This window comes from Alternaria hordeiaustralica, assembly GCF_023758085.1.
Source record: "Alternaria hordeiaustralica strain BMP 2776 chromosome Unknown scaffold_52, whole genome shotgun sequence".
Lineage (NCBI taxonomy): Eukaryota > Fungi > Ascomycota > Dothideomycetes > Pleosporales > Pleosporaceae > Alternaria > Alternaria hordeiaustralica.
The window spans coordinates 63182-86396 of record NW_026056824.1 but is presented as its reverse complement, the minus strand read 5'-3'; the positions used below and the strand labels follow the sequence as shown (position 1 = coordinate 86396).

General features: G+C 53.4%; 8 protein-coding genes across 8 annotated transcripts; 5 read left to right on the top strand and 3 right to left on the bottom strand.

Moving 5' to 3' along the window:
• Positions 1-345: 345 nt before the first annotated feature.
• On the bottom strand, positions 346-1676 carry J4E84_011031 (uncharacterized protein; the record flags this gene model as incomplete). The annotated part of the gene is made up of 4 exons (XM_049393586.1): positions 346-665; positions 712-966; positions 1017-1317; positions 1368-1676. The coding sequence occupies 4 exons, from the start codon at positions 1674-1676 to the stop codon at positions 346-348; spliced, it is 1185 nt and encodes a 394-aa protein (XP_049238718.1).
• Positions 1677-3019: 1343 nt separating this feature from the next.
• On the top strand, positions 3020-4881 carry J4E84_011030 (uncharacterized protein; the record flags this gene model as incomplete). Its single annotated transcript, XM_049393585.1, has 2 exons — positions 3020-4294; positions 4801-4881. The coding sequence occupies 2 exons, from the start codon at positions 3020-3022 to the stop codon at positions 4879-4881; spliced, it is 1356 nt and encodes a 451-aa protein (XP_049238717.1).
• A 5728-nt stretch (positions 4882-10609) lies between these two features.
• J4E84_011029 (uncharacterized protein) lies at positions 10610-11497 on the bottom strand (the record flags this gene model as incomplete). The annotated part of the gene is made up of 1 exon (XM_049393584.1): positions 10610-11497. One exon carries the CDS (start codon positions 11495-11497, stop codon positions 10610-10612), a length of 888 nt encoding a protein of 295 aa, XP_049238716.1.
• Positions 11498-12826: 1329 nt separating this feature from the next.
• On the bottom strand, positions 12827-14796 carry J4E84_011028 (uncharacterized protein; the record flags this gene model as incomplete). The annotated part of the gene is made up of 4 exons (XM_049393583.1): positions 12827-13678; positions 13728-14287; positions 14334-14458; positions 14513-14796. The coding sequence occupies 4 exons, from the start codon at positions 14794-14796 to the stop codon at positions 12827-12829; spliced, it is 1821 nt and encodes a 606-aa protein (XP_049238715.1).
• Positions 14797-15621: 825 nt separating this feature from the next.
• On the top strand, positions 15622-17376 carry J4E84_011027 (uncharacterized protein; the record flags this gene model as incomplete). The annotated part of the gene is made up of 3 exons (XM_049393582.1): positions 15622-15790; positions 15838-15899; positions 15991-17376. 3 exons carry the CDS (start codon positions 15622-15624, stop codon positions 17374-17376), a joined length of 1617 nt encoding a protein of 538 aa, XP_049238714.1.
• Positions 17377-17611: 235 nt separating this feature from the next.
• J4E84_011026 (uncharacterized protein) lies at positions 17612-18770 on the top strand (the record flags this gene model as incomplete). The annotated part of the gene is made up of 5 exons (XM_049393581.1): positions 17612-17677; positions 17730-17751; positions 17841-17909; positions 17964-18055; positions 18105-18770. 5 exons carry the CDS (start codon positions 17612-17614, stop codon positions 18768-18770), a joined length of 915 nt encoding a protein of 304 aa, XP_049238713.1.
• A 288-nt stretch (positions 18771-19058) lies between these two features.
• J4E84_011025 (uncharacterized protein) lies at positions 19059-20673 on the top strand (the record flags this gene model as incomplete). Its single annotated transcript, XM_049393580.1, has 3 exons — positions 19059-19248; positions 19301-19833; positions 19885-20673. The coding sequence occupies 3 exons, from the start codon at positions 19059-19061 to the stop codon at positions 20671-20673; spliced, it is 1512 nt and encodes a 503-aa protein (XP_049238712.1).
• Positions 20674-21491: 818 nt separating this feature from the next.
• On the top strand, positions 21492-22892 carry J4E84_011024 (uncharacterized protein; the record flags this gene model as incomplete). Its single annotated transcript, XM_049393579.1, has 1 exon — positions 21492-22892. The coding sequence occupies one exon, from the start codon at positions 21492-21494 to the stop codon at positions 22890-22892; it is 1401 nt and encodes a 466-aa protein (XP_049238711.1).
• Positions 22893-23215: the final 323 nt, after the last annotated feature.

Genomic DNA, 23215 nt, shown 5'->3' with positions numbered 1-23215 from the left:
GTCCACTCGCAATCAGTGTAAGCCACTCACACTAATGAAAACTCACGGCTCGCTGCAATGCGCACGCAGTGATGTCAAGTCTTGTGTCATTTTGTAAAGAAATAGAAGAGATCCCCTAGGTAGCGAACCATCACCATGCCCAGTCCCTTCCATCAAGCCCGCAACGCAGCGACACCCAATTACAGCTTCTCACGTATGTGGACAAAAACACACCTGGAGTATGAAATGTGGCAGGAAACAGCAAGGCCAATACAAGGCGCTACCGAATATACTCTTCGGCTGCTTGTCATCCTATGCGCTCGGCGAACGGCGCGACCCTGAGCTCGAGCTAGTCGACGAGCCGGTCTATGACTCCGAGCTGCCCGACTCTGCACTCGGTCCATTGCGGTAGCTCGAGTCGGATGTCATCTCGTACGACGACGAGCCGCGGTTGTGGTGGGCGCGAGGACGATCTTCGGGATGGTTGACCGTGTCGGAGCGGTGGCCATCCAACGTCTGCATATGTACCGGCAGCGGTGCCGCTGGCTTCTCAGTGTGGCCTGTGGAGGTAGAGAGGGTGCCGAAGGAAGGCATTGCTTGACGCTGGGTCATGGTAGGCTGTCTGGTGCCGGATCGCAGCTGCTTCGCAAAGTCATACTCGTCTGTTCCATCGGTCGCCTGACGAGCTGCAGAGGGGTTAGTAGTGTTTTCAGAAATAGCATGGGAACATACCAGATGTGGCCTCGTAATGGGTAGAGCTTCGACCAGCTCCATGCTCATGGTAAACTTCGCGGCCATCGTGGTCTGCGCCGGGATTGGCAGTCTCGTATTCGAGCATCTTCATCAGACGGTAGAAGATGCATGCTAGGATAGCGCCGAAGAGGGGTCCAATCCAGTAAATCCAGTGATGTCCAGGCCATACACCGGTGACGACAGCAGGTCCGAAAGAGCGCGCTGGGTTCAGTGAGCCTCCAGTGAAGTATACACCTGTGTTTGTTAGCATTGATGTATTTGCAAACTTCGAAATTGGTACAGACCGGCCAGCTCAGCGATGAAGAGAGCAAGGCCGATGCCGATTGGCGCAACGAACGTCGCCTTGTGCTTCTCTGCCGCCAACATGAAGATGGTCAACAGCAACATGAACGTCAGGAACATCTCGATGAAAAGGCCTCGCGTTACTGAGATTTCCTTGCTGAGGGTCGTGTTCACGGACAGTGGTCCTGGGAAGAGACCAGATACGATTGCAGCGGCAGTGATGGCTCCAAGAAGTTGCGCAATGATTAGCAGTAGGGCCTTCATCCATCCAAGTGCTCCGATGATACCCATGGCGACCGTGACCTAGCCTCATCAGCGTGTCAACTTCTCCCAAGGAGCTTGCGTGTACATACAGCAGGATTGAAGAGGCCGCCACTGATGCGAAAGAAGACCCAAACCGTAACTGCCAGCGAGAAGCCAAATGCCAACGAGATGTACAGCAGTGACCCAATGTCCATGGGCCTGGTACCGCGGAGATTGTTGGCGACCTGGGTAGCAGCGAAGGCGAAGAACAGAAAGAGGAAGGTGCCGACATATTCACCCGCGAAAGAGATGAAGAGATGGCGAGCTCTGTTGGGTAGCCACCCGAAACTAGCGAGGCGTGGCTCGCCCGGTCGATTGGGGTCCTCGGTGTATCTGGACTTCATGCCTGGCAGAACCATGACGCTTCCGAGGGGGCAGCTAGAGGTTACCAGTGTCAGTTGAGGACTGATGGATGCCACAAACGGGTTTCATACATGTGCGAGTGCGTAAAAGTAGGTCGTAGGTGATAGGCTCGTGAGCTGAGGTTGGTAGCCAAGCAGATGAGACTTAGGAATGATATGAGTAGGACAAGGGCTGCTGAGAGGTATGGAAGCTGGTAGTAGGGCTGGGTATAAGAGGAGTTGAGGGTATAAGAGGCGTGTAGGCTGGGAAGTCGAACGAGGCAAGATATGGGAGCAGCGTGACGACACGAAGGGCGAGGAGAGAGCGCAGGCAGTCGTGAAGGTGATGTTGACGGGGTGCTTTCCAGTCGAAACTGATCTTGTCATAAAGCAGAAGTCGCGAGCAGGCCCAGATGATTGACGAGGCAGGAGCGGCCCATGATCAGAGTCTAGGTGACTGCGACATCTCCAGCAATATTACCTGGGAGACATCGAAATTGCCATCGCTTTGGGCAGTATTCCTTTGTCCACTGTCTATCCATGTCTACTTCACCTCCACTCTCGCCATTACAGATGTGACGAGGTGAGCATGTCCGCCAAAGTCAGGTGGGTGACGGCCGTGTGTAACTTTGGGAAAGGGTGAGTGCAACTGTTTGCGCAAAGCTTGAGCTCCTACCACAGAGCTTTGCCGTTTCAATCTTCTCCTCATGCCAATCTAGTCGATGAGTTCTGAGAGCTACAGGATCTCTGCAAACTAGTCGTTTCCTGTCGGCACGCTCTGGACGAAAGCGAGAGGAGGCGGTACGCAGACCCAAACAACGCGTCGCTCATCATCAGGCGCTCTATCGCGAAATGTGAAGTGAAGCCATGGACCATTACGACAAAACAGACGTGGTGTTTGGTGTTTCTGACGGTTCTAGCATGGTCGAGTGCGGGGAATGGCATGCTTGGCACTCGTCGCGCGCACGCGCACCTGGCCGTCCTGCCCGTGCCCCGATTGCACCAGGGTCTCGCATCACGACATCATCGGGCGCCCACCAGCCTTTCACTCTGGAGCACGCGCTTCCTTATCGCCTGCCTCCAACGCGTTTCCCGTGCTGTAATCGCTGCGCCAGCTCTTCCTGCACATGTGCGCCGTTCGTTGTCTCGCGCCACCCGAGTAGTGACGACCTTGACGTCCGTTTATTGCCGCATCATCCATCGCTTCCTGCCCTTCACTCGCCCGCGTGACCCTAGACAGGACCACATCCCGTCTGTCTCCTGATCTCAGTCGATGCCTCTACACTCCTAGAAATCCAGCACTACTTGCTGTTCTTCCCTTCTTCACCTCCTCCTGTCGCCGCCCGGCTGCTTCCGCAAGCATGCGCCCTCTCCGCCTACTGCTTTCGCTGTCTACGAGCCTGGTCGCCGTCACGCTCCTCCTATACATGGTCGTGGGAACATCGCAGAATGAAGAACAGGAACGCATCTCAGTTGCATCGAGCCGAGGCAGTTTCAAAGCCATGTTCTCCTCCCCATTCCCCAGCTCGTTGTTCCCGCCGTCTGCGATTATCAGTTTGACCGACGACAATTCGACCTTCTTCCTCGCCCGACCCGCTGCCTTCGGCCCCGCGCTACCCAAAGGAGGCTTGAGCGGCTCTCTATGGATCGGTAGCGGGTTTGGAGATGACTCCATGGGCGCCGGCGGCGAGCTGGGTTGCAGCGACGTTCCGGGCTGGGAAGATGGCAACGATGACCTCATGCGGGCTTCACGGCCATCGGGCTATTCCAAAGGAAAATCAAAGGACACCACACTGGACAGGAGTTTGCCTTCGAAAGAGGGAGACCCTGGCCTTGGCGAAGACAACACCAAGGACGCCGTTGCGGACGATGGAACGGACGATCACCTGCAACCGGGGCTTCCGAGCACGCACATACTGCCACGAAGCAAACACGCCGATATACAATCATTACAAGAGAGTGCTGAAATTGCTGGCAAGGTTGTACTCCTCAAGCGAGGGGGTTGTGGTTTCCTGGCCAAAGTTCAATGGGCACAATCGCGTGGAGGAGTGGCCGTCATCGTTGGTGACGACGTGCGTGGCGGCGCCCTCGTTCGTATGTACGCCAAAGGTGACACCTCTAATATCACGATTCCGTCCCTGTTTACTTCGCACACAACCGCGCATCTCCTGTCTTCACTCTACCCAGGAGACGGCATGCTTTCAGATTCTGCAGCCTCTCATGCCAGCGTCAAGGACACTGAAAGTCATGCGACTCTTTCAGAAGCGCCACAAGCTGCACAGACTTCGGCTCACGGGAAGCAACACTCGCTGCCATCCAAAAAGAAGACTGCGGAGGGACAGCGCTCTAGCTTTTGGCACTCATTCCTCTCTGCATTCTTCGGTCATGGTTTAAGCAACAAGTCTCCCAAGGCTGGCAGCCGACGACTTCCCAATAGCGGTGACCTGGAATGGGTCGAGGTCAGTGATTGGGAAGATGACCAAAACCCTATCAAGACAAAATCGCCAGTGCCCACGACAAGTCCCACCAAACTCGCTGACGGTTTCGTCATCGGCGAACACGACTGGCGCGATCCTGACCTTTTGCCACTCACTGCAACTACAAGCGCATTCACAAAAACGGCTAGCGCAACTCCAGTGAGTACCAAAGCAGGTAGCAATGCCTTGCCTGGCAGTGGTGAGTATACCCCAGCCAAGGCAAAGACCGGTGTGAAGAGCCCTTGGAGCTGGTGGTCTAGCTCTAAACACAGCACTGCGTCTTCAGCGTCATCTAGTCGTGCGCGCACTAGGAGCATCACCTCGATCATTGACGTCCACTCCGCGTCTATCAAAACATCCTCGTCTGCGACTAGTGCTCACCAAGGCCTGTGGGTCACGCTTACGCCCACGAATGTTTCAAGTAGTCCTTTCTTCGACACTCTACTCGTACTCGTCGTCAGCCCATTGGTCACTCTGACAGTCGTGTACGCCCTTCTTCTTCTTAGATCTCGTATACGACGTCGCCGTTGGAGGGCACCCAAATCCGTTGTTGAGCGTTTGCCTGTCAGGACCTATCAGACAATAAGCGATTCTTCGTCCGCGGCAACATCTAGCGCTGCTTCACCCACTACTCCCTTACTTCAGCATTCTGCAACACGTTCTAGATCTCCCGAATCTCGATCGCGCTCGACTACCGTGTCAGAGACTCCCGCCACGTCGACATCGGTGCAGCATGCATCTCGTGACCGCGAAGAAGAAAAGCGAGAATCTGGGCTGGCGGCGTGGAGACGACGCTATGGTGGCCGTCAACGAGAATGCGTTGTTTGTTTGGAAGAGTACGTAGACGGTGTCAGTCAGGTCATGAGCTTACCGTGTGGCCATGAGTTCCACGCGGACTGCATGTAAGTTTTTCTTCCATCCTATCGACATAACCGATCTGACGTGAGTAGAACACCTTGGCTTGTCACGCGCCGGAGGACTTGCCCCATCTGCAAAGGCGATGTTGTACGTTCCTTGAGTCGAAGCTGGCACGATCGGCTACAGTCAGCATCACCAACGCGCTCGCCCCGACCATCTATCAGCGAAGAAGACGTACAGACGGAAGCTGCGGAGACTCGCAACATGTCACCTTCCGCGTCGCGACCTGTACCCATGTCCAGATCTGGACCCACCGATCCATCTCCGCGTGATGACGATATTGAAGCCGGCTGGTCTGGGGACAACTCTCGGCGCACCTCTGGGGAGATCCCGCGAGCTTCCGAAGCGGGTCCCTCATTGCGTGAGCTAGCTTCGTCTGTTTCTACTGTAGTCTGGCGCGGCGTCGACGCAGTCCGAACGACGACTGGCCTTCAGCGACGGTCTCCTCCTGAAGACGTTGACAGAAATAGGTGATTTCGCTATTAATGAGTTACGGTTTCATATGATGGTTCTTGGTTGCATTGAAGGCCTATACCCCTGGGAAGCACACCGGCGTTGCATCTGAGCTTGCATTGGTCATAGACATAATTACACGTCAGCGAGTGGCTCGCTTGAGAACGACTTGGCATAGCCTTAGACAACTTACGCACCCTACTCAATCGATAAGTCACTCCTTACAGTTGCTGAAGCTCCGCCTAGTGAAAGCTCAGTAGGGGTCGTATTGACTAGTCCTTCTTACACGAGAGCCTCAGCTTCGCATGTTGTTGCTGCACTGCGTACTCGAGTACGACCAATGCCTGTGAAGGTGAGCGTCGTCTGACGTAGTACGGAAACATAACCAGGCTCATGGCAAGAACGACGGCCTAGCGCCTTGGCGTCAGCGGCCCGCGTAGCTCATCCCTGAGCTTCAAATCACCCGCATTCTCTCGCATCCGTCCGTCACTTTTGCCAAATTCGTTCATCCGTGGACCTCTCATCGTTGAGCCTCGAGAGCAGCAGACCTAATTCGTCGCCTGCCGCGACATTCCTCACCATCAGCATAGTTTGGCCAATTGCCATGTGCTTTGCGGCCACACCACGTGAGATCACCCTGCGACAGGCAAGACGAATGGAAGGGCGTACGACGTCCCGGCTGAGAGACGGAACCCTGGGAACCCTCGACTGAATACCCGGCACGCATATACAGTACCTAATATACCCATACAGAATTGTCGTATTTCAGCCGCAAAAGCCTCCGTTCAATCAATATGCCGTCCCACCCAACAGGAAGCAAATGAGAGCTGACTCCAATTGCAACGTGCGACGGTGCCTGGATCCGAAGGCGTCTTCTATCATGATCTACACCCCGCAATCGATAACATTATTCATGCTACCCGGTTACGCGGAAAGTGAATTAGTGCTAATTTTGGTCTCACGTCACGGTTTCGCGCTTGCTCCCTAGCATGAGCTTAAACATCCAAACATCATTGCGCAATTACCGGATTTTTGACCGAAAATAAAACGTCGCCCCGTCTGACGACACTGTTGGTTTTGTCTTAGGTAGTGGCTGGAGGGTACTTCCTTATACGAAAAATGCAGCATCATCACATAGCGGAACGCGCATGCCTAGGACGAACCGCCAAGAGCTTGGATGGCAGCTGTGAACTCGTGTTCGCCAGAACACAAAGTTTGGTGGCTTCGGAAGGCGTCGTCTGGTCTCCTGAGGCCACTCTGAGACTCTGACATGTCTTATAGGCTTCCTTGGCGATGAGTGTAAGATGACTACGCTGGTAGGTGAGACCAAGTATGCTTTCAGGGCGTCCAACGTGCTTTCCGAATATATATCCGGTCCGATCTCTACCTTCTCAATGTTCAACCTCGAAGACATCTTCCGGTACCACCGCATTCTTATTGATTAGTGGTCTTTTTCTTGTTGACAATGAAGCTGCTCTTCTTCCTTCTTCCTCTTTTCGGAAGCGCCCTTGGGCGTGCATTGGAGTCGCCGCCAGACAGCTGTGTAGCGACATGCCCACCACCTAACTGCTCCGGCGATACTGCATTGGTATGCAACCTTTTGTTGAACCAGATTATGCCACTTGTTAACGAAAACTGTCACAGGAAGCATGCGTGTGCCTCAACCAGCGAGAGTACGACTGTAAGGCGCGATGCCCCGAATACGAGCCCCGTATTCTGGTAAGCTAGGATCTCACCCAAGGACGTCACAATGCTCATTACAGATTTAGCATTGCCCTAGATTGCCAGCACCGACATCCACGACTGTTAGCGCGCCAGAGCCCACACCCACCGAATGTGTATGCGAGGAAGTCTTCTGCATCCTGTCATTCCCTGAAGGTTGCTACTGCCAAAACGATGCGAAGAAAGCGTGTTTCGAGAAGTGCGGCGGGGAGGAGCCGACATACCAGGACTGCAGTATTCCAATTGACGCCGTCAAAGCTCGCGCCCCGGAGCCGGAGCCGGAGCCCGTTCCAGAGCCTGTACTTGCGCCAGTCCCAGCACCTCAGGATGAGACATGTGTCTGCGAAGATGTTATCTGCATTCTTTCCTTCCCTGAGGGCTGCTACTGCCGCAACGACGCGAAGAAAGCGTGTTTCGAGAAGTGCGGTGGTGAAGAGCCAACCTACGACGACTGTACTGTCGACATCGTAAGCCCCCCGCCCGCACCAACACCAACGCCATTATTGCCAGAGCCTATTTGTGTATGCGAGGGATATGTATGCATACAATCCTGGCCTGAGAGTTGTCTCTGCCGCAATGCCGGTGAGAAAGCTTGCTTCGAGAAGTGTGGTGGTGAAGAGCCAACCTACCAGGACTGTGGCGTCGATCTCACACCTCGTGCCGCAGAGCCCGTACCGGAACCAGTACCGGAGCCACAAGATCAAGTCTGTATCTGGTGCCCGGAAGCCGATTGCACTCTAGCTTTCCCTGAGGGCTGCTACTGTCGCAACGACAACGCGAGAAAATGCTTTGAGGAATGCGGTGGTCCAGAGCCGATTTATGAGGACTGCAGTATCGATATCGCACCTCGTGCTCCAGAGCCCGTGCCGGAACCAGCACCCGAGGCACAATCCGAGGATTGTACTTGCGAGCCAGTCCTCTGCCTTGGGCCCGGGTCTTGTCGATGCGCCTACGACGCAGCGGTAGCGTGTGCCCAGAAATGCGGTGGTCCCGCGCCGCCTGACTTCTGCCCTCCTCGCCCCGTTGAAGCTCGCGAAGCGAAGCCAGAGCCCGTGCCAGAAGCAAAGCCAGAGCCTGAGGCCGAGGTTTGCACTTGTGAGCCCGTCTTCTGCATTCAATCCTGGCCCGAATCTTGCTGGTGCGCGTACGATGCAGCGGCAGCATGTGCCGAGAAATGTGGTAACCCAGTGCCTGTCGACACCTGCCCACCTCGTCCCATCGAGGCTCGTGTCGCAGAACCAGAGCCGGTCCCGGAACCCGTACCTGATCCACAAGAAGAGACATGCGAATGCGAGCCCGTAGTTTGCATCGCACAGTGGCCCCAGTCTTGCTGGTGCTTCTACAACGCGGAAGTGAGGTGCGCCGCAAAGTGTGGCAAGCCCGCACCACCTCCCTCGACCTGCCCTCCAATCCCCGTCGAGGCTCGTGTAGCAGAGCCAGAGCCTGCTCCTGCGCCCATTCCTCCTCCCCCTCCTCCTCCAGTGTGCGAATGTCCTCTGGTCAACTGCATCTCGACACAGCCTGAGCTATGTGAATGCCTGAATGCTTCTGCACAAAGATGCTATGAGCTTTGTGGTGGAGAGAAGCCCGTACCCCAAGTAAGCCAACTTGCTACTAAAAAGTCTGAATTAATCTAACAATACAACAGGTCTGCCTACCAGACGCCAGCACAACATTCTCAACCAGCATCATACCCATCCCTACCCCCGTCAATCCTCGCCAAGCTACCCCCGCCAACCAGATCTGTGGCGGAGGTCGCGCAAGTCCTCTTCAAGAGTGTCCCGCAGGCCAGACTTGCATCACTGACCCTTTCACGCCTGGCTCTTGCGGTCCTGCTTGCGATATGCTGGGTATATGTGTCAGCGAGAAGCTGTGTGGTGGTTTTGCGGGCTTTGAGTGTGACATCCCAGGCCAGATCTGTGTTGATGACCCGAGGGACGACTGTGATCCGTTGAATGGCGGGTCCGACTGTGGTGGACTGTGTGCTTGGCCGCAGTGAGTTATTGAACTGGGCGGTTGATGAGAAGGGACTTTGGGAATGAAGAGCGTGTATGTCAGGGGTGGTAGATGTGGTGTCATTCTTTACGACATTCCTTCCATTGATATTAGCGACGAGTTCCATTCTTTTACCAAAATTGCAATCGTTTGATCTCTCCAAAACCTCTCCGCTAACTGGTCTCTGGGTCCCTTTTTTCCCCTTTATCCCCGCTTTTAGCAGACCATGTATGCGAACTGGAATCCGCATTACATCCCAAGACTCCTGTTCATCTTGTTCCCCGCCTTGACAAACATCGTCATCAACACCGCCACACTAGCAGCCCACGTCCCACTCCTCAGATAACTCGTCTTGTTCTTCTCAACTTTCACATACAGGAAACTGTATATGACGCGTAGACCGATGTACGACGCTACCATGGTGTTCATCGTTGCTGTTTAGATTCATCGTCAGCGTGCATTTCCCATCCACTCAATAGTACACAAACGTCCATCCATCCCTCCCAAGCTCGTCGATTACAAAGTCTCACCAACGACTCAATCATAGCTTAAGAAAAAAGACTCACCAACATCCAAGCCCACCGCATTCCCCGCCAACACCGCCCCAATGAAAAAAGGCGCATTCTCCATGCTATTCTGATGACAAGATTCTGCGCGTTCGGCTTTCGTGTAGACGGCTTCTGGAGTGCATTTTCGGTAGTGTTCTAGTGTTGAGGCGCCGCGCGGGTTGTTGTTGTTGCGTTGGCCGTTTGTCGCGGCTTTGAAGAGTCCTTGCTGAGGAGGGTGTTAGTTTGGGGTTAAGAGGTTGGAGTTGCGGAGGTTGGGGGATAGGGGAATCGAAATATTGGTAAACTTACAGAGTACATATGTGGGTAGAGAGCCATGATCCAGTATACAGGTATGGCGTGGAGGGAGTAGTTTTCTGCCATGGTGGGTTGTGTGAGGTAGTTCCGATCCGAGAATTGTTTTTGGAGGGATCCAGCGAATTGCTCGTTCTTGATGCGCGGAAACAGTGAGTCTCTTATGCGTTCCAGATTTCCTTGATGTTTAGTCGTGTTGGTAGGTTTGTTGAGCAGCCCGAGACGTACATGGACGCGAGATGCTAGTACAGTAAGTAGTAATACGATCAGTAATCAAAGGAAAGCGCAAACTATCTCGCAAGACTAGCCAAGATGAAGGTCGGATCGTCGCGAAATATAGACATTCTTTCGTCCGAGAACTCGTTTCGTCGGATCTTTACTCCGTTACACGCAACTCAGTATGGAGAAATAGTTGCGATTCCCGCGCTAACGAATTCATTTTCAACAACTCTACACTTCTTCTTACTGATACATCGACGATAAACACATGTACATCTTCTATCTACATTCAACCCCACAACGCCATCTACAACACAATCTTATCCGCCATGCCCGCCCCACCCATCCACTCAATATAACTCTCAATACTCTTCTGCATCGCATCCGTCGCCTTCTCAATCAACCCCGTAATCGGGGTGAGGCCCGCCTGCTCCTTCATAACATCGATGAAATCATTATTAAACGCGTCATTAATATTGACCTTTGCAACACCACACTCAATACACTCCTTGAGCAGCTTCTCCTGGAACCACTCTTTACCCGCACCGTGCAGTACAAGAGCAACGCGGTCCCCAACTTTGCTGTGTACGTTGCGCAGACGGGGGTAATCGAGCTGAGGGCCTTTAGGACCGTATTTACCATGTACGTTTCCGAAGGCGGGGGCTAGCCAATTGATGCCTGTTGCGACGAATTCTTCTGCTTGCTCTGGGGTGGTGAGAATGGCTTCTAGACCCATTTCACTCAGGTCGCCGACACCGTCTTCGCCGCCGTCGATACGGCCTGGTTCGGCTTCTGTAATAATACCGCGCTCATTGCAGTACTTGACCAACTCCGCCGTCTTTTCCAGATTATCGTCAAAATGGCTCATGTCGACCATGATGCCGTCGAAGCCGTTCTTGAAGTTTGCTGCTTTCTTGACGATTTCTGGTGTTTGCGCGTGGTCCATGTGCAGGGCGACGGGGACGCTGGCGTTGTCGGCGGCTTCGCGGGCGGCGTGCAGGAGGATGCCGTCGGCGTAGTTGAGGGCCCAGGGGAAGAGTTGGATGATTAGTGGCGCGCGCTTTGCTTCTGCTGCGCGGACAGAGGCCAGGATGCCTTCAACGTTGTAGCAGCATGTTGCGCAGATGGCGTATTTGTTTGCGGCGGCGTGGGCGACGAGCTTGACGGCTTTGTTTTGGGAGAGGTCGGGGGCCATGGTGATGGTTGTGTAGATGTTTTCAAGGGTATATTTGGTATGATGATCTCAAGTACAAGGTAGAAGAGGAAAGGAAGAGAAGCGTGATATGAGCGATGATGCAACTTCCCCTCGTCGTTCCGGTTGCATTTCCGACATTCCGATGTCTTCTCTTATGGTGGGGCTGTCGGCAACTGCTGGATAGCCTCAGCGGCGGAAACACCGATATTCGGGTCATCTGCCGGCTAATTGCAGCGCTGGTCGTTGAAGATACGTACCCGCGGAATGCCTAGTCGGGTATTACTTGCCGCGGTCTTTGCTTTACCCCAGATTTACTGAATAGTTGTCACCTCAGAACTTCCACTCGATCCTCGTCACCTAGATATCTATGGAATAGAAGGAGACATCCGAGATCTCGGGATTGTGAGAACGATCGACGCATATTTGCTTAGAGTCGCGAAGTTCTAGCATCATAGAAGACAATATCGGGGACACTTCGGATAGAACCCCTCCTAGACGATCGTGTACGACACCGCATGCCATTTTATGCACCGGCACTTCCACTAGGATTTACCTCGCTGACTATGAAGTTCGTCCAGCTAGCAGATACTGTTCCCGTCAGATGGGCATGTTTCTTCTCTACACTTGTTAGAGTTATTGCCTATCCTCGTCCACACCACGACTGCCTCGCACAGACTGCACGATGATAGAAAACTTTACTTGAAGTTCCACGCTTAATCTCCGTGATGTATGGGCTTCTAATGTACAATCGTAATCATGAAAAGTCCAGCCCAAGCCGATTGACTGCCATGTACCCAAAAGGCTGTGATCGATAGAACTCTGAACTCCAGCTTCAGCCCTGAAATGGTCGTCGAAGCAAATGCAAAGAAGCACTACTCATCTGAGTGCCTAAATAGAAGAATATGGCATTCGCAATGGCCAGGAAGTAATAGCCTTCAGGTCCATATCAGATAAACCACCCAAGCCCGAGACTATAGCATGTGCCTGGCTGTCTGAACCAACGCCGCCCATAACAAGATCCCATGGTATCGAGCCGCTTATAACGCCCAGAACGCCACACATGCTCATAAGGAAATATCCGAGGTTTTATCATAACCGTACAAATGCCGCTGAAATCGTCGAAGAAAGAAAGTAGGTGGACTGTGTCTGCGAACAACGCGAGTGAACCGCAATAGTAGCGCGCTGTGATGAACTACACAGACACGTTAGTATCCCATCTGATAAGTAGCATAAAAGCTATTCAGATGTCCGGTTCACAGGAGGTTCGGCGTGGTTCGACATCAGTCCTATAGTACACTATCAGTAGAAGAGCAAAGCAGATGGAATAGTTCAGCGAATGACGCCCCAACTATCCATGCTGCTAAGACCTCCAGTGCGCTCCTTCTTCTTGAACGCATTCCAGAAGCGAAGCGTCTCATCACCGGCACCAGTGACGATGACCTGACCATCCGGGCTCATGGCCAAGTAGAGTACACGGTAGGTGTGGCCCGTTAACGAGACGACTTGCTGCATGCTGGGGTACTTCCAGACAATGATCTGGTTCTGACTGTAACCGTGCGTGGATACGATCTCGTTGCTGTTCTTTGACCATGCTAGGTTGCACACTTGGCTACCAGTATCAAGACTGTTGATGAGATTTGCTGGTGCCGTAGGCGATAGAGGGACGTTGGCAGTGGTTGCAGCTGACGCAGCCGCCGATGCGGAGGCGAGTGCTGAAGCTGACGGGCCGCTGGAGCTGACGAGGGTGTTCCAGAACTTGATAGTTCGGTCTGCTGTACCGCCGCCGCTAGCGAGAAGACCACGCTGATGTGGGCTCCAAGCAATGGCCTTGACAGCGGCTTGATGCTCACTCCACTTAAAGGTAGGCTCGGCGTTGAGCTTGTCCCAGACCATGAGCTTGTTGTCGTTGCCTCCGGATGCGAGTTGTTGATCTTCCTGATTCCACTTGAGGCCGCAGACTTCTTGCTTATGGCCAACAAGCTTGCGCAACCATTGCTCTGGCTGACGCACGTCTCGGTGGTAGATTGTACGGTCTCGCGACCCTGAGGTGAGGATGTGTTCGTTCCATGCAAGGGCGCCGACCCTAGCTGTGTGCCCTGTCATGGTGCGAAGACGGCGCTGAGTCTGCGCATCCCAGATTTGTACTTGGCCTCGGTTGGTTCCGACCGCAATGTGAGAGCCCTGCTGGAGATTAGTACGTGCGGCATATGATCTAGATGGCAGAACTTACGCGCTGTATCCAGTTGACACTTGTAACTGAATCATCGCCAAGTTCACAGAGCTTGGTAACGCGACCGCTACTCGAGTTCCACATGTAAACACATGATCCAAGTCCTACTCCTAGGGTATTTTGGCTGCCCCAGTCCACGAGGTTGAGGTAGAAGTCATCTGCAAGATCCGGCGCATCCAGAACCTTGTATGGTACCTTGGAGACGGCGCGGGCCTGACGTTGTGGGCTAAGAAGCATGCGCTGACTGCTGTATTTGATTGGGGATAGGCTGTAGAGATCTGAACGGGCGTTGAGGTTGAGAATCCCATGTCGACTTGATGGTGTCCTTGACGGAGTTGGCTGGCCCGAGTAGGAGAACAGGTTCTTGTGCGGGGTTGATGGGGTTCCTGAAGGCGGCGGTAACGTCGCTGTGGTTCTGGCTGGAGGGGTGTGCGAGCGTCCTGCCCCTCGCATGTTCGCACTATCTGTCGGCGACAGACTCTGAGGAAAGGCTTGGGGCACGGAGCCCTCGAACATCTCTTGTCGGAGAACGGCGGAGTAGGTGCGGTTGGCTTCTTCGGCTATGGCGGGTTAGTGACTGTATAGCAGAGGACTGCGAGTGCTTACTCTTCTGGAAGTGTAGCTCGTGGTGCGGAGTGCGCCTCGCTTTGGACGGAGTTGCTGGTGAGGCTTCATCGTGGAGCAGATTGTAGCTTGCCTGGAGGTCTTGACCTGCGCGATTTGGGATGAATCTGAGGAGACGTCAGTACAGACAATCCAGTGCGACTAGACTGTTGCAATCTCACCTGTCGCCATATATGCGCGGGCGCTTTCGGCTTGGGCTTGCTGTTGGTGTCCGCTCCCTAACTCGGCCAGCCTGTTCGATATGGCCAAGCGCTTTCGTTAACGCCGCTGCATCTATAGGTTCTGAGCCCCGATCGAGTGGGTTGGAGGGGAAGATCTGGTTGCGCTTGTGCGAGGCAGTAGGCGGTGTCTTTGACTCGGGCGGCGATATCAGTGTCGGGGTTGCGACTCCCTCTTCGGTCTGCGCATGCGCCGCAGCGGTCTCTCCCGGGTCGTCTCGCGCCATCGAGATGGATGCGCCTGGTTATGTGTTTGTTGTTGTGTAGATGCGTGGATTGTGTCGAAGAAAGTAACAGAGTCGTGGCGGGGTGAGGGTAATCGAAGATCGCGAGTGGCGGGTGTACTGCAGCTGACAGGACAATGGCTGCCTGAAACGAAAGTGAAGGCGGGAACAATGAGGTGAGTCGCGCGGTGACGTGGAGTCGTGGTATTGTGATGATTGATAGCCCCTAAGTCGTTTGCCCTCCTCTTAACCAATGACAGGTCGTCGCGGCGCACAATAGTGCAGGCAATAGGTATGCTTTTTATTCAATGTCGCTGCGCATCGAATTACGGTAGACGTGGGTATTGTCGGCGTGGTGTTGGCGGTGGGCGCGCAACGGGCGGGGTGGGCGGCGGTGACCTTGTTGTGGTTGCGGGTCGGAGCTTGTATGCTAGACAGGCGCAGGGTGCTGGGGGAGCAACGAGAGACACGGCGGGCGCACGTAAGGAGAGACAATAGTAATGGGCTAATCCTGGGCCAGCTAGGCTATGTAATGGTGAAAGCGAAGATGGGGTTGAAGATGTCGTATGAACAGAGCAGCAGGCGAGGTGAGGGTGGCCGCTGCGATGCGCCAGGGCAAGAGCCGTCACGTCGTCGCTGCCATATCCGCATGTTTTGATGTTCGTACCTTCCACCACGACGCGTTCCTTGGGGTCCTCTCATCCAATCAGCGTCGCGCAGGGCCGTCGAGTGGAGTCTAGCGCTAACCTCCGACGTGCCCTCCATCGCCTCTCAATCGATACCCCACACCGCCCGCGGCCAGCTTGTAGACGTCGTGTCCAATCCTTGATGCTGCCATCATCCAAGCTGCGCATTACACTACTGCACCGCGCACCGACAACACCCCTTGTTGTATCACGTCCCAACTTTATACTATCGCGTGTACGAACCATGGCGACCAAACCCTCCCTCAAAGCTGCCGAGGACTTCCTCTCTTTTGTCAATGCCTCGCCCACACGTACGTCGCGTGCTGTCGTTACCTGAGTAGACACTGACTGTAGGTAGCATTTCATGCTGTTAAGTCGGCAAAGGAAAGGTTAGAGAAGGCGGGCTTCAAGCAGATCAAGGTACGCAACTATGCAGTCTGAGTGTCAACAGTGGGGTATCGTGATACCATTTATGTGTACCGTGGTAGGGGCAGATAGTAACAATAACCAGGAGCGCGACTCGTGGGCACCCACCCTGCATCCTGGAGGCAAATACTACCTCACCCGTAACACATCCTCCATCGTCGCATTCGCTATCGGCAACAAATGGAAGGCGGGCAACCCCATTGCCATGATTGGCGCCCACACCGACTCTCCCTGCCTGCGCATCAAGCCTGTATCCAAGCGAACGGGCGACGGCTTCATCCAAGTAGCCTGCGAGACATATGGTGGTGGACTTTGGCATACCTGGTTTGACCGGGACCTCAGCATCGCTGGTCGCGCCATGGTGCGGACAAAGGACGGCAACATCGAGCAACGTCTGGTCAAGGTCGAGCGACCGATCCTGCGGATACCTACTTTGGCCATCCACCTGGATCGCCAGGAGAACTTCCAGTTCAATAAGGAGACCCAGCTGTTTCCCATTGCTGGTCTCGTTGCTGCAGAGCTGAACCGTCAAGGCAAGGGCGAAGAGTCCAAGGAGGAGGGCAACGACGCGGAGACCGAAGGCCCCCTCGCAGCGCCGACCGCGAGACACCACCCGTACATAATTGATATCATCGCTGAGGAGGCCGGCGCTGAACCATGCGACATCGTAGACTTCGAGATGGTCCTGTACGATACGCAGAAGTCGGTCATTGGCGGTTTGAACAACGAGCTGATTTTCTCTCCACGACTGGACAATCTTATGATGACGTATTGCAGCGTCGAGGGTCTTCTCAAGAGTCTGTCCGACTCGTCAGCACTGGAGAAGGATTCGACTATCCGATTGATCGCATGCTTCGATCACGAGGAGATTGGCTCCCAAACAGCACAGGGAGCAGACTCTAACCTGCTACCTGCTGTCATTCGCCGTCTCTCGGTATTGCCAGCGTCCGAGAGCAACTCCGATGCATCGTATGACAAGGTCGAGGCAGACACTGCTACCGCGTACGAGCAAACCCTCGCCACTTCTTTCTTGATCTCCGCCGACATGGCACACTCCGTACACCCAAACTACCCAGCCAAGTACGAGGCTCAGCACAGGCCTGAGATGAACAAGGGAACTGTCATCAAGATCAACGCCAACGCGCGTTACGCCACCAACTCACCAGGTATTGTTCTGCTTCAAGAAGCAGCCCGCCGTGCCAAAGCGGCTTCTTACAACCCGAAGTCAGGAAAGGAGGGTGTTCCGCTCCAGCTCTTCGTTGTTCGTAACGACTCATCGTGTGGAAGCACCATCGGACCTATGCTGTCGGCGGCCATGGGCGCGCGTACTCTTGATCTGGGTAACCCTCAACTCAGCATGCACAGCATCCGTGAGACTGGTGGCGCGCATGATGTTGAGCACGCCGTAAACCTGTTCGACAGCTTCTTTGAGAACTTCGAGGAGCTTGAGAAGAAGATCATCGTGGACTGACTCGATCGGTCGAAGCTGTAATGAACATAGTGTCGCAACACAACATAGCATGAATGAACGAACTGAAGCGTGAAATACTGAACAAATCAATGAGAGGTTGTGTGATGAGTACCTTGTGGACTTCGGAATCCGTCGGTATCGTTCCGCTGGATTTCAGGGTCCACGCCAAGCACCCCACCAATGTCATCTTTCATCCGTATTTACTGACGCAGAAACCGTAATCGAGACAGACGTTATGGCGAAACCTCAATTTCTGTCTGGCGATAAGAAAGCCATAGACGAGTTCTTGGACAAGTTCGATGTATGCGCCTAGAATCTCCGGTTGCCAGATACTTTACTGACCAGATGCTCAGGTCTTCCTCTTCGACTGCGATGGTATGCGCCAGCCTTGTTCCTACAACCATGTCTCTTGCTTGCGATCGCTATAGTACCTGTGGCCATCTACTGATCGTGACGAAGGATAGGCGTCCTCTGGTCCGGTGATCACCTATACGAGAAGGTCCCAGAAACCCTCGAGATGCTGAGGAGTAAAGGTAAGACACTCACCTGCCACGCAGCAATGTTGAAATCTGGCTGACTGACTCCAGGCAAACAACTCGTCTTTGTCACGAACAACAGCACCAAGTCGCGCGCAGACTACAAGAAGAAGTTTGAAAAACTTGGTATCCCCGCCCAGGTGGTAAGTAAGCAGGAGCCCAGAGTATGACCATTGGCTGACACGATATCAGGAAGAAGTCTTCGGATCGTCCTACAGCGCCGCCGTATATATCGCTCGTATCCTCAAGCTCCCCGCGCCGAAGAACAAGGTATTCGTGCTAGGAGAGTCGGGCGTAGAACAGGAGCTCGAAGCTGAAGGTGTCCCATACATTGGTGGTACAGACCCTGCTTACCGGCGCGAGTTCCGGCAGCCAGAGGACTTCGAGGCTATTGCAAATGGCAGCCTGCTCGATCCAGATGTCGGCGTCGTGTTGAGTGGTCTGGACTTCCACTCCAACTACCTGAAGACGGCAATCGCGTTCCAGTACCTACAACGTGGCGCGGTGTATCTCGCGACCAACATCGACAGCACACTGCCAAATGCGCACTCTCTGTTCCCCGGTGCTGGTGCATCAGGTGCTGCGCTTGAGAGAGCGATTGGTCGAGCCCCGTTGTCTTTGGGTAAGCCGAGTCAGGCCATGATGGACGCGATAGAAGGCAAGTTCAAGTTCGACCGAAGCAGAACATGCATGGTGGGCGACAGATTGAACACGGATATCCAATTTGGCATCGACGGGAAGCTGGGTGGGACTCTGGCTGTGCTTACCGGCGTTAGCAAGAAGGAGGACTTCCTGGCTGAGGGTGCGACAACTGTTCCGATGGCTTATGTGAACGCGCTGGGTGACCTCATGGGCTGAGCAATGATGTGATGAGAGCGGGGCTGCACCTAGATGCAGGGTTGCACGGGCATAGATAGGGTTCGGTATAGAATACAGGGAAACGATGCTAAGACTCGCATGCCATTCTGAACCGCTGGGTCTGGGAACATGGCAAGTAATGATGACCCAATCAGACACGCGAGCAGCGCGTGCGCTACATGTGGCTAGCGTGCTTTACGCGTGCACGCGAACGCGCCTGCCACTTTAACACCCCCATCAACCGTGGAGACGTGCAAGCCGCCGAACAACGCAAGAAACCTCAACATCATGATCCGCCACGACTACTCCCGAGTTGACCCCAAGCGACGCGCGCAGATTGATCCCAAGAGGCAACAATTTAAGAAAGCAGAGTTCCAGCAGCAGAACTATGAACACCGACTGAACTTCTACACGCTGCCACCCACCGCAGAGATTACACTGGAAGAGTTTGAGACATGGGCAATCAACAGGCTGAAGGGTATGCACTTCTCATCACGACTACCTGATCGTGCTAACAGCGTGCGACGCAGTCCTCTCCGAACTCGAAGCCTGCAGTTTCCGCAACAAAGGCCCCGAAGAGACCGCCGAGTACATGAAGAGCATACTGGAAAAGTACCTACCACTGCGATCGGACTCGTCACGAAGTCAGAAACTACAAGAAGAGCGACGGAGAGACCACTATTCACACTTCATACTGCGCCTTGCGTTTTCGTCAACAGAGGACCTGCGACGGCGGTTTTCGCGGCTAGAGACTATGCTGTTTACGCTGCGGTTCAAGGATGATGATCTGCGAGAGCGGCAACAATTCGTCAACAGCCTCAACCTGGATTGGACGGAGGTTAAGGAAGATGAGAAGCGGGAGCTGAGGGATGAGTTGCATGCGGCGAGTGGGATTAAGAAGACTGAGGATCAGGAGTGGTTCAAGGTTGATTGGGAGAGGGTACCTGAACTTGTTGCGCAAAGAAAGGTACTCTTGAAGAGGGGAATGGCGTATGTTCCGCAACGAGAGCAGATGAGTCTAGTGGTTGCTGAGTTTACGAAGAAGCTGGACGAGGCACTAGAGGTATGGGCTCCGCTACACACATCACGGGAGGCATCACTAAAAATCATGTAGCTAACAGCCCGCGCCCTCCCCCGCCTCGACGAAGACGACCGCCTCGCCCCCATCCTCGCCCACCTCTCCCAATCCTTCACAACGCCCGACGCCGCCTACTCGACCTCCGACGCCAACATCGACGGTCTCTCCACCATCACCGCAAACAGCATCGACACCCTCTCCCAACACTTCCCCCTCTGCATGCGCAACCTGCACAACAGACTGCGCGACGACTCGCATCTCAAGCACTTCGGCCGTCTGCAATACACCCTCTTCCTCAAAGGCATCGGCCTCAGCCTCGACGAATGCCTCGTCTTCTGGCGCCGCAGCTTCAAGCTCATCACCGACGAGAAATTCCAAAAAGAATACAAATACAACATCCGCCACGCCTACGGCGACGTGGGCGGCGATGCAAACCGTCGCGGCCGCGGCTACACACCGTATTCCTGCCAGAAGCTCCTCACTGAGGCCCTGCCTGGGGCTGGTCAATCGCACGGCTGCCCTTACCGCACTTTCGCCCCGGAAAAGCTGCTCACGATGTTGCAGCGTGTGGGTGTTAATGATAGGGATGTGCTCAAGACGGTTAAGGAGGATGTGGGGAAACAGAGGTATCATGTTGCGTGCAATCGTGTGTTTGAGTGGAGTCACAAGAAGGAGATTAAGAAGGTTAAGGACGAGGGGAGCTGGAGTAGTAATGATTTGGATACGATTGTGCATCCGAATACGTATTTTAAGAGGAGTTGGTTGTTGAAGCATTTGGGGGAGGGGAATGCGGGGGTTGTTGGGGGGGAGAAGATGGAGGAGTGATGGGTTGATTGGGTGTTTGTTAAGTTTAGGGTTGGTGATTATATGGTCATGATGGGATCGCATGGTTGTGGTTATGCTCTGCAGCGTTTGTACTTCAATACCAGTTGATGTTCATTTTTGGCAGCTTCCCGTTTGAATCGATTAAGTTGAGCGTCCTAAGAAGATCATGTGAGCAAGTATGGTGTTTCGTCATAACCTTGGAAGGTGATCACAGATTCGAGCTAGGTGGCCCCAAAGCTATCACAGAAAGAATAGAGTGCGCCTTTAACTTAGACTGCAGTCTAGTTCTAGGTTAGGCTTAGTCTTTAAAATTATACTTTAGTATATAGTATAATTATAATAGCTTTAATATTATTTACTAAAGTACTATCTAGTATATTACTATAGTACTATAAGTATATATAAAGGCTTCTAATAATTTAGAGAGATACTATTAGTTAAGAAGAACGCTAGTAACTCTAAAGATAGCGTTTCTTAGTTCTAAGTAAACGTAATAAGTTAAAGATTTTTGAGTGCGACAGTATAACCTAAAGCTATCACAATTATTCCGCTGACCAAACTACAAGTTAGTATGCCGAGCGCTGAACATTTGAACGACGCCAGGCAGCAGTCGAAGCTAGACGCATAGCAGCTTCCTAGTCCGTCATGACATCTGTGCGTTTTCGGCTACCCGGCTCCTTCCTTCGACACTCGCAAGGTTCTGCCTTTACAACCACCACTCCTTGTGTTCACTCTCGATTCGCGGCAACCCGACTGCAGCTACCTTCATGGTGCTCTGGATACAACATCTTATTTTTTCTTCAGCAATCACTTCCAGCATGAGTTGGAACGTAGCAAAGTCCATCGAGTTGCACAATCGCATTGTCGCCCATGCCCGCTCGCACCTTCCACCTGAACACGAACCCACCATCCAGCGCAATTGGTTCGCCATACACTCACTAGATCCAGCTTCCCCAGGCTTCGAATTTGACCTTGACGATGAACTCACAGAATTTCTATCTGGCATCGATCTAGTCGTACCCAACGAAGCCAGTAATCATCTAGCTTTCGACCCAGTCCTCGTTGGACTTGTCAACCCTCACGGTCGTTACGGTTTGCGAACCCAGTCATGGGAGGATTGGGATGATGACCACGCTGATCTCATCGTGTTGTACCAGAACACGGGGTATGATCCAGCTGGGCTGGTTTACAATCTGCAAACGCAGCAGGTTACCTACTTGGAAGACGCATTCACCTCACCCTATGAACCCGATGAGATGAAGCTTCCGTGGGCTGACCTTGATAAAGTTCTACAACTCTATTGGGACTGCGTCGAATCTGGGAAGTTTGTTATAGATGCGCAGAACCCTGGGTTTGGCGAACCTGATAATCTTGCGACGCAGGGGTGGAGAGTTGAGCTGTGTACGGAGAAAGAGATGGATCAGGTGCTAGATGTGTGGGGTAAATTGGTTGATGTTATCGCGAAGAGGATGCCTGCATCCGAAAAGCAAGACAAAAACAACGAGGATGGAGACCAGAAACGAGACGAGGAACCCCAGCGCAAGAAAAGAAGGAAACAAGAAGAAGGCCTGATCTCGATCGAGGTCCTGAGTAAGTACCCGTCGATCCCGCCGTTCGTACGCATGTTTCTCTCAAGAGCCAAGAAACCTCCATTCAAATCTATCGCACCGCAGCTCGATGTGCCTGATGAGGACTTCATCCATCGCGTAGGAGCGGAGATGCAAAACAGACACCCCGATGCTACTCTCGAAGAGCCGCAACACGGGACATCCGAGAATTATCTGTTTCTACTTTTCCCGTGGCGCACATCAGGCATCGAGCTCATTTCCGAGCGCGACCAGGAGAACTGGAAGCCTAAACGTGGATCTAGCATTTTGGACAATCGCGGAGGACTATACGTTCAGCCCGACGACTTCTACTCGTATTGTGGCACGTTACTGCTTCCATTTCCTCTGGGGGGTAACGGTTATGTTCTGCGAGGTGATGATACCAAAGTCAAAGCACATGAGCCGGGTCAGGATGTGTTGTATCATCGCGGCATAGGTAATCCCTTCGTACCTGGCTGGGGAACGCCGTTGACTGCGATCCTGATCAACTGGTGGGAGCAAGTCGAAAATGACTCCTGGGTTGTTGATGAGAATGGAGTTGCTGGGGGAGATGAGCTTTGGAAGAAAGCGGATACCGAAGAAGACGCGGAGGACTTCAAGGTTGAGTGGTGATGCTTTTGTTCAAACAAGATTTGATCTTCTAAAATTTTGGTGCCATAACGCATGAAGATAAAGCGACACTATCTCGCCGTTGATTTACCCGACCTGGAACCGCCGTGGTACCGGCAGACTTAGGGGCTTGCGGAAACCTACATGATTGCGCAAGCCAAGATGGGATCGTGCAGTCTAACTAACCCACACCAAGTTTGTTGACACAAACGTGTATGCGCTCCATACATCAGAGGGATGATGTGTCTGGCACCTAAGAGCCTGGAATACACGAGTTGCCAATGATGAACGACAAGGCTTCATCTACGTTCATAGGGGACAACACT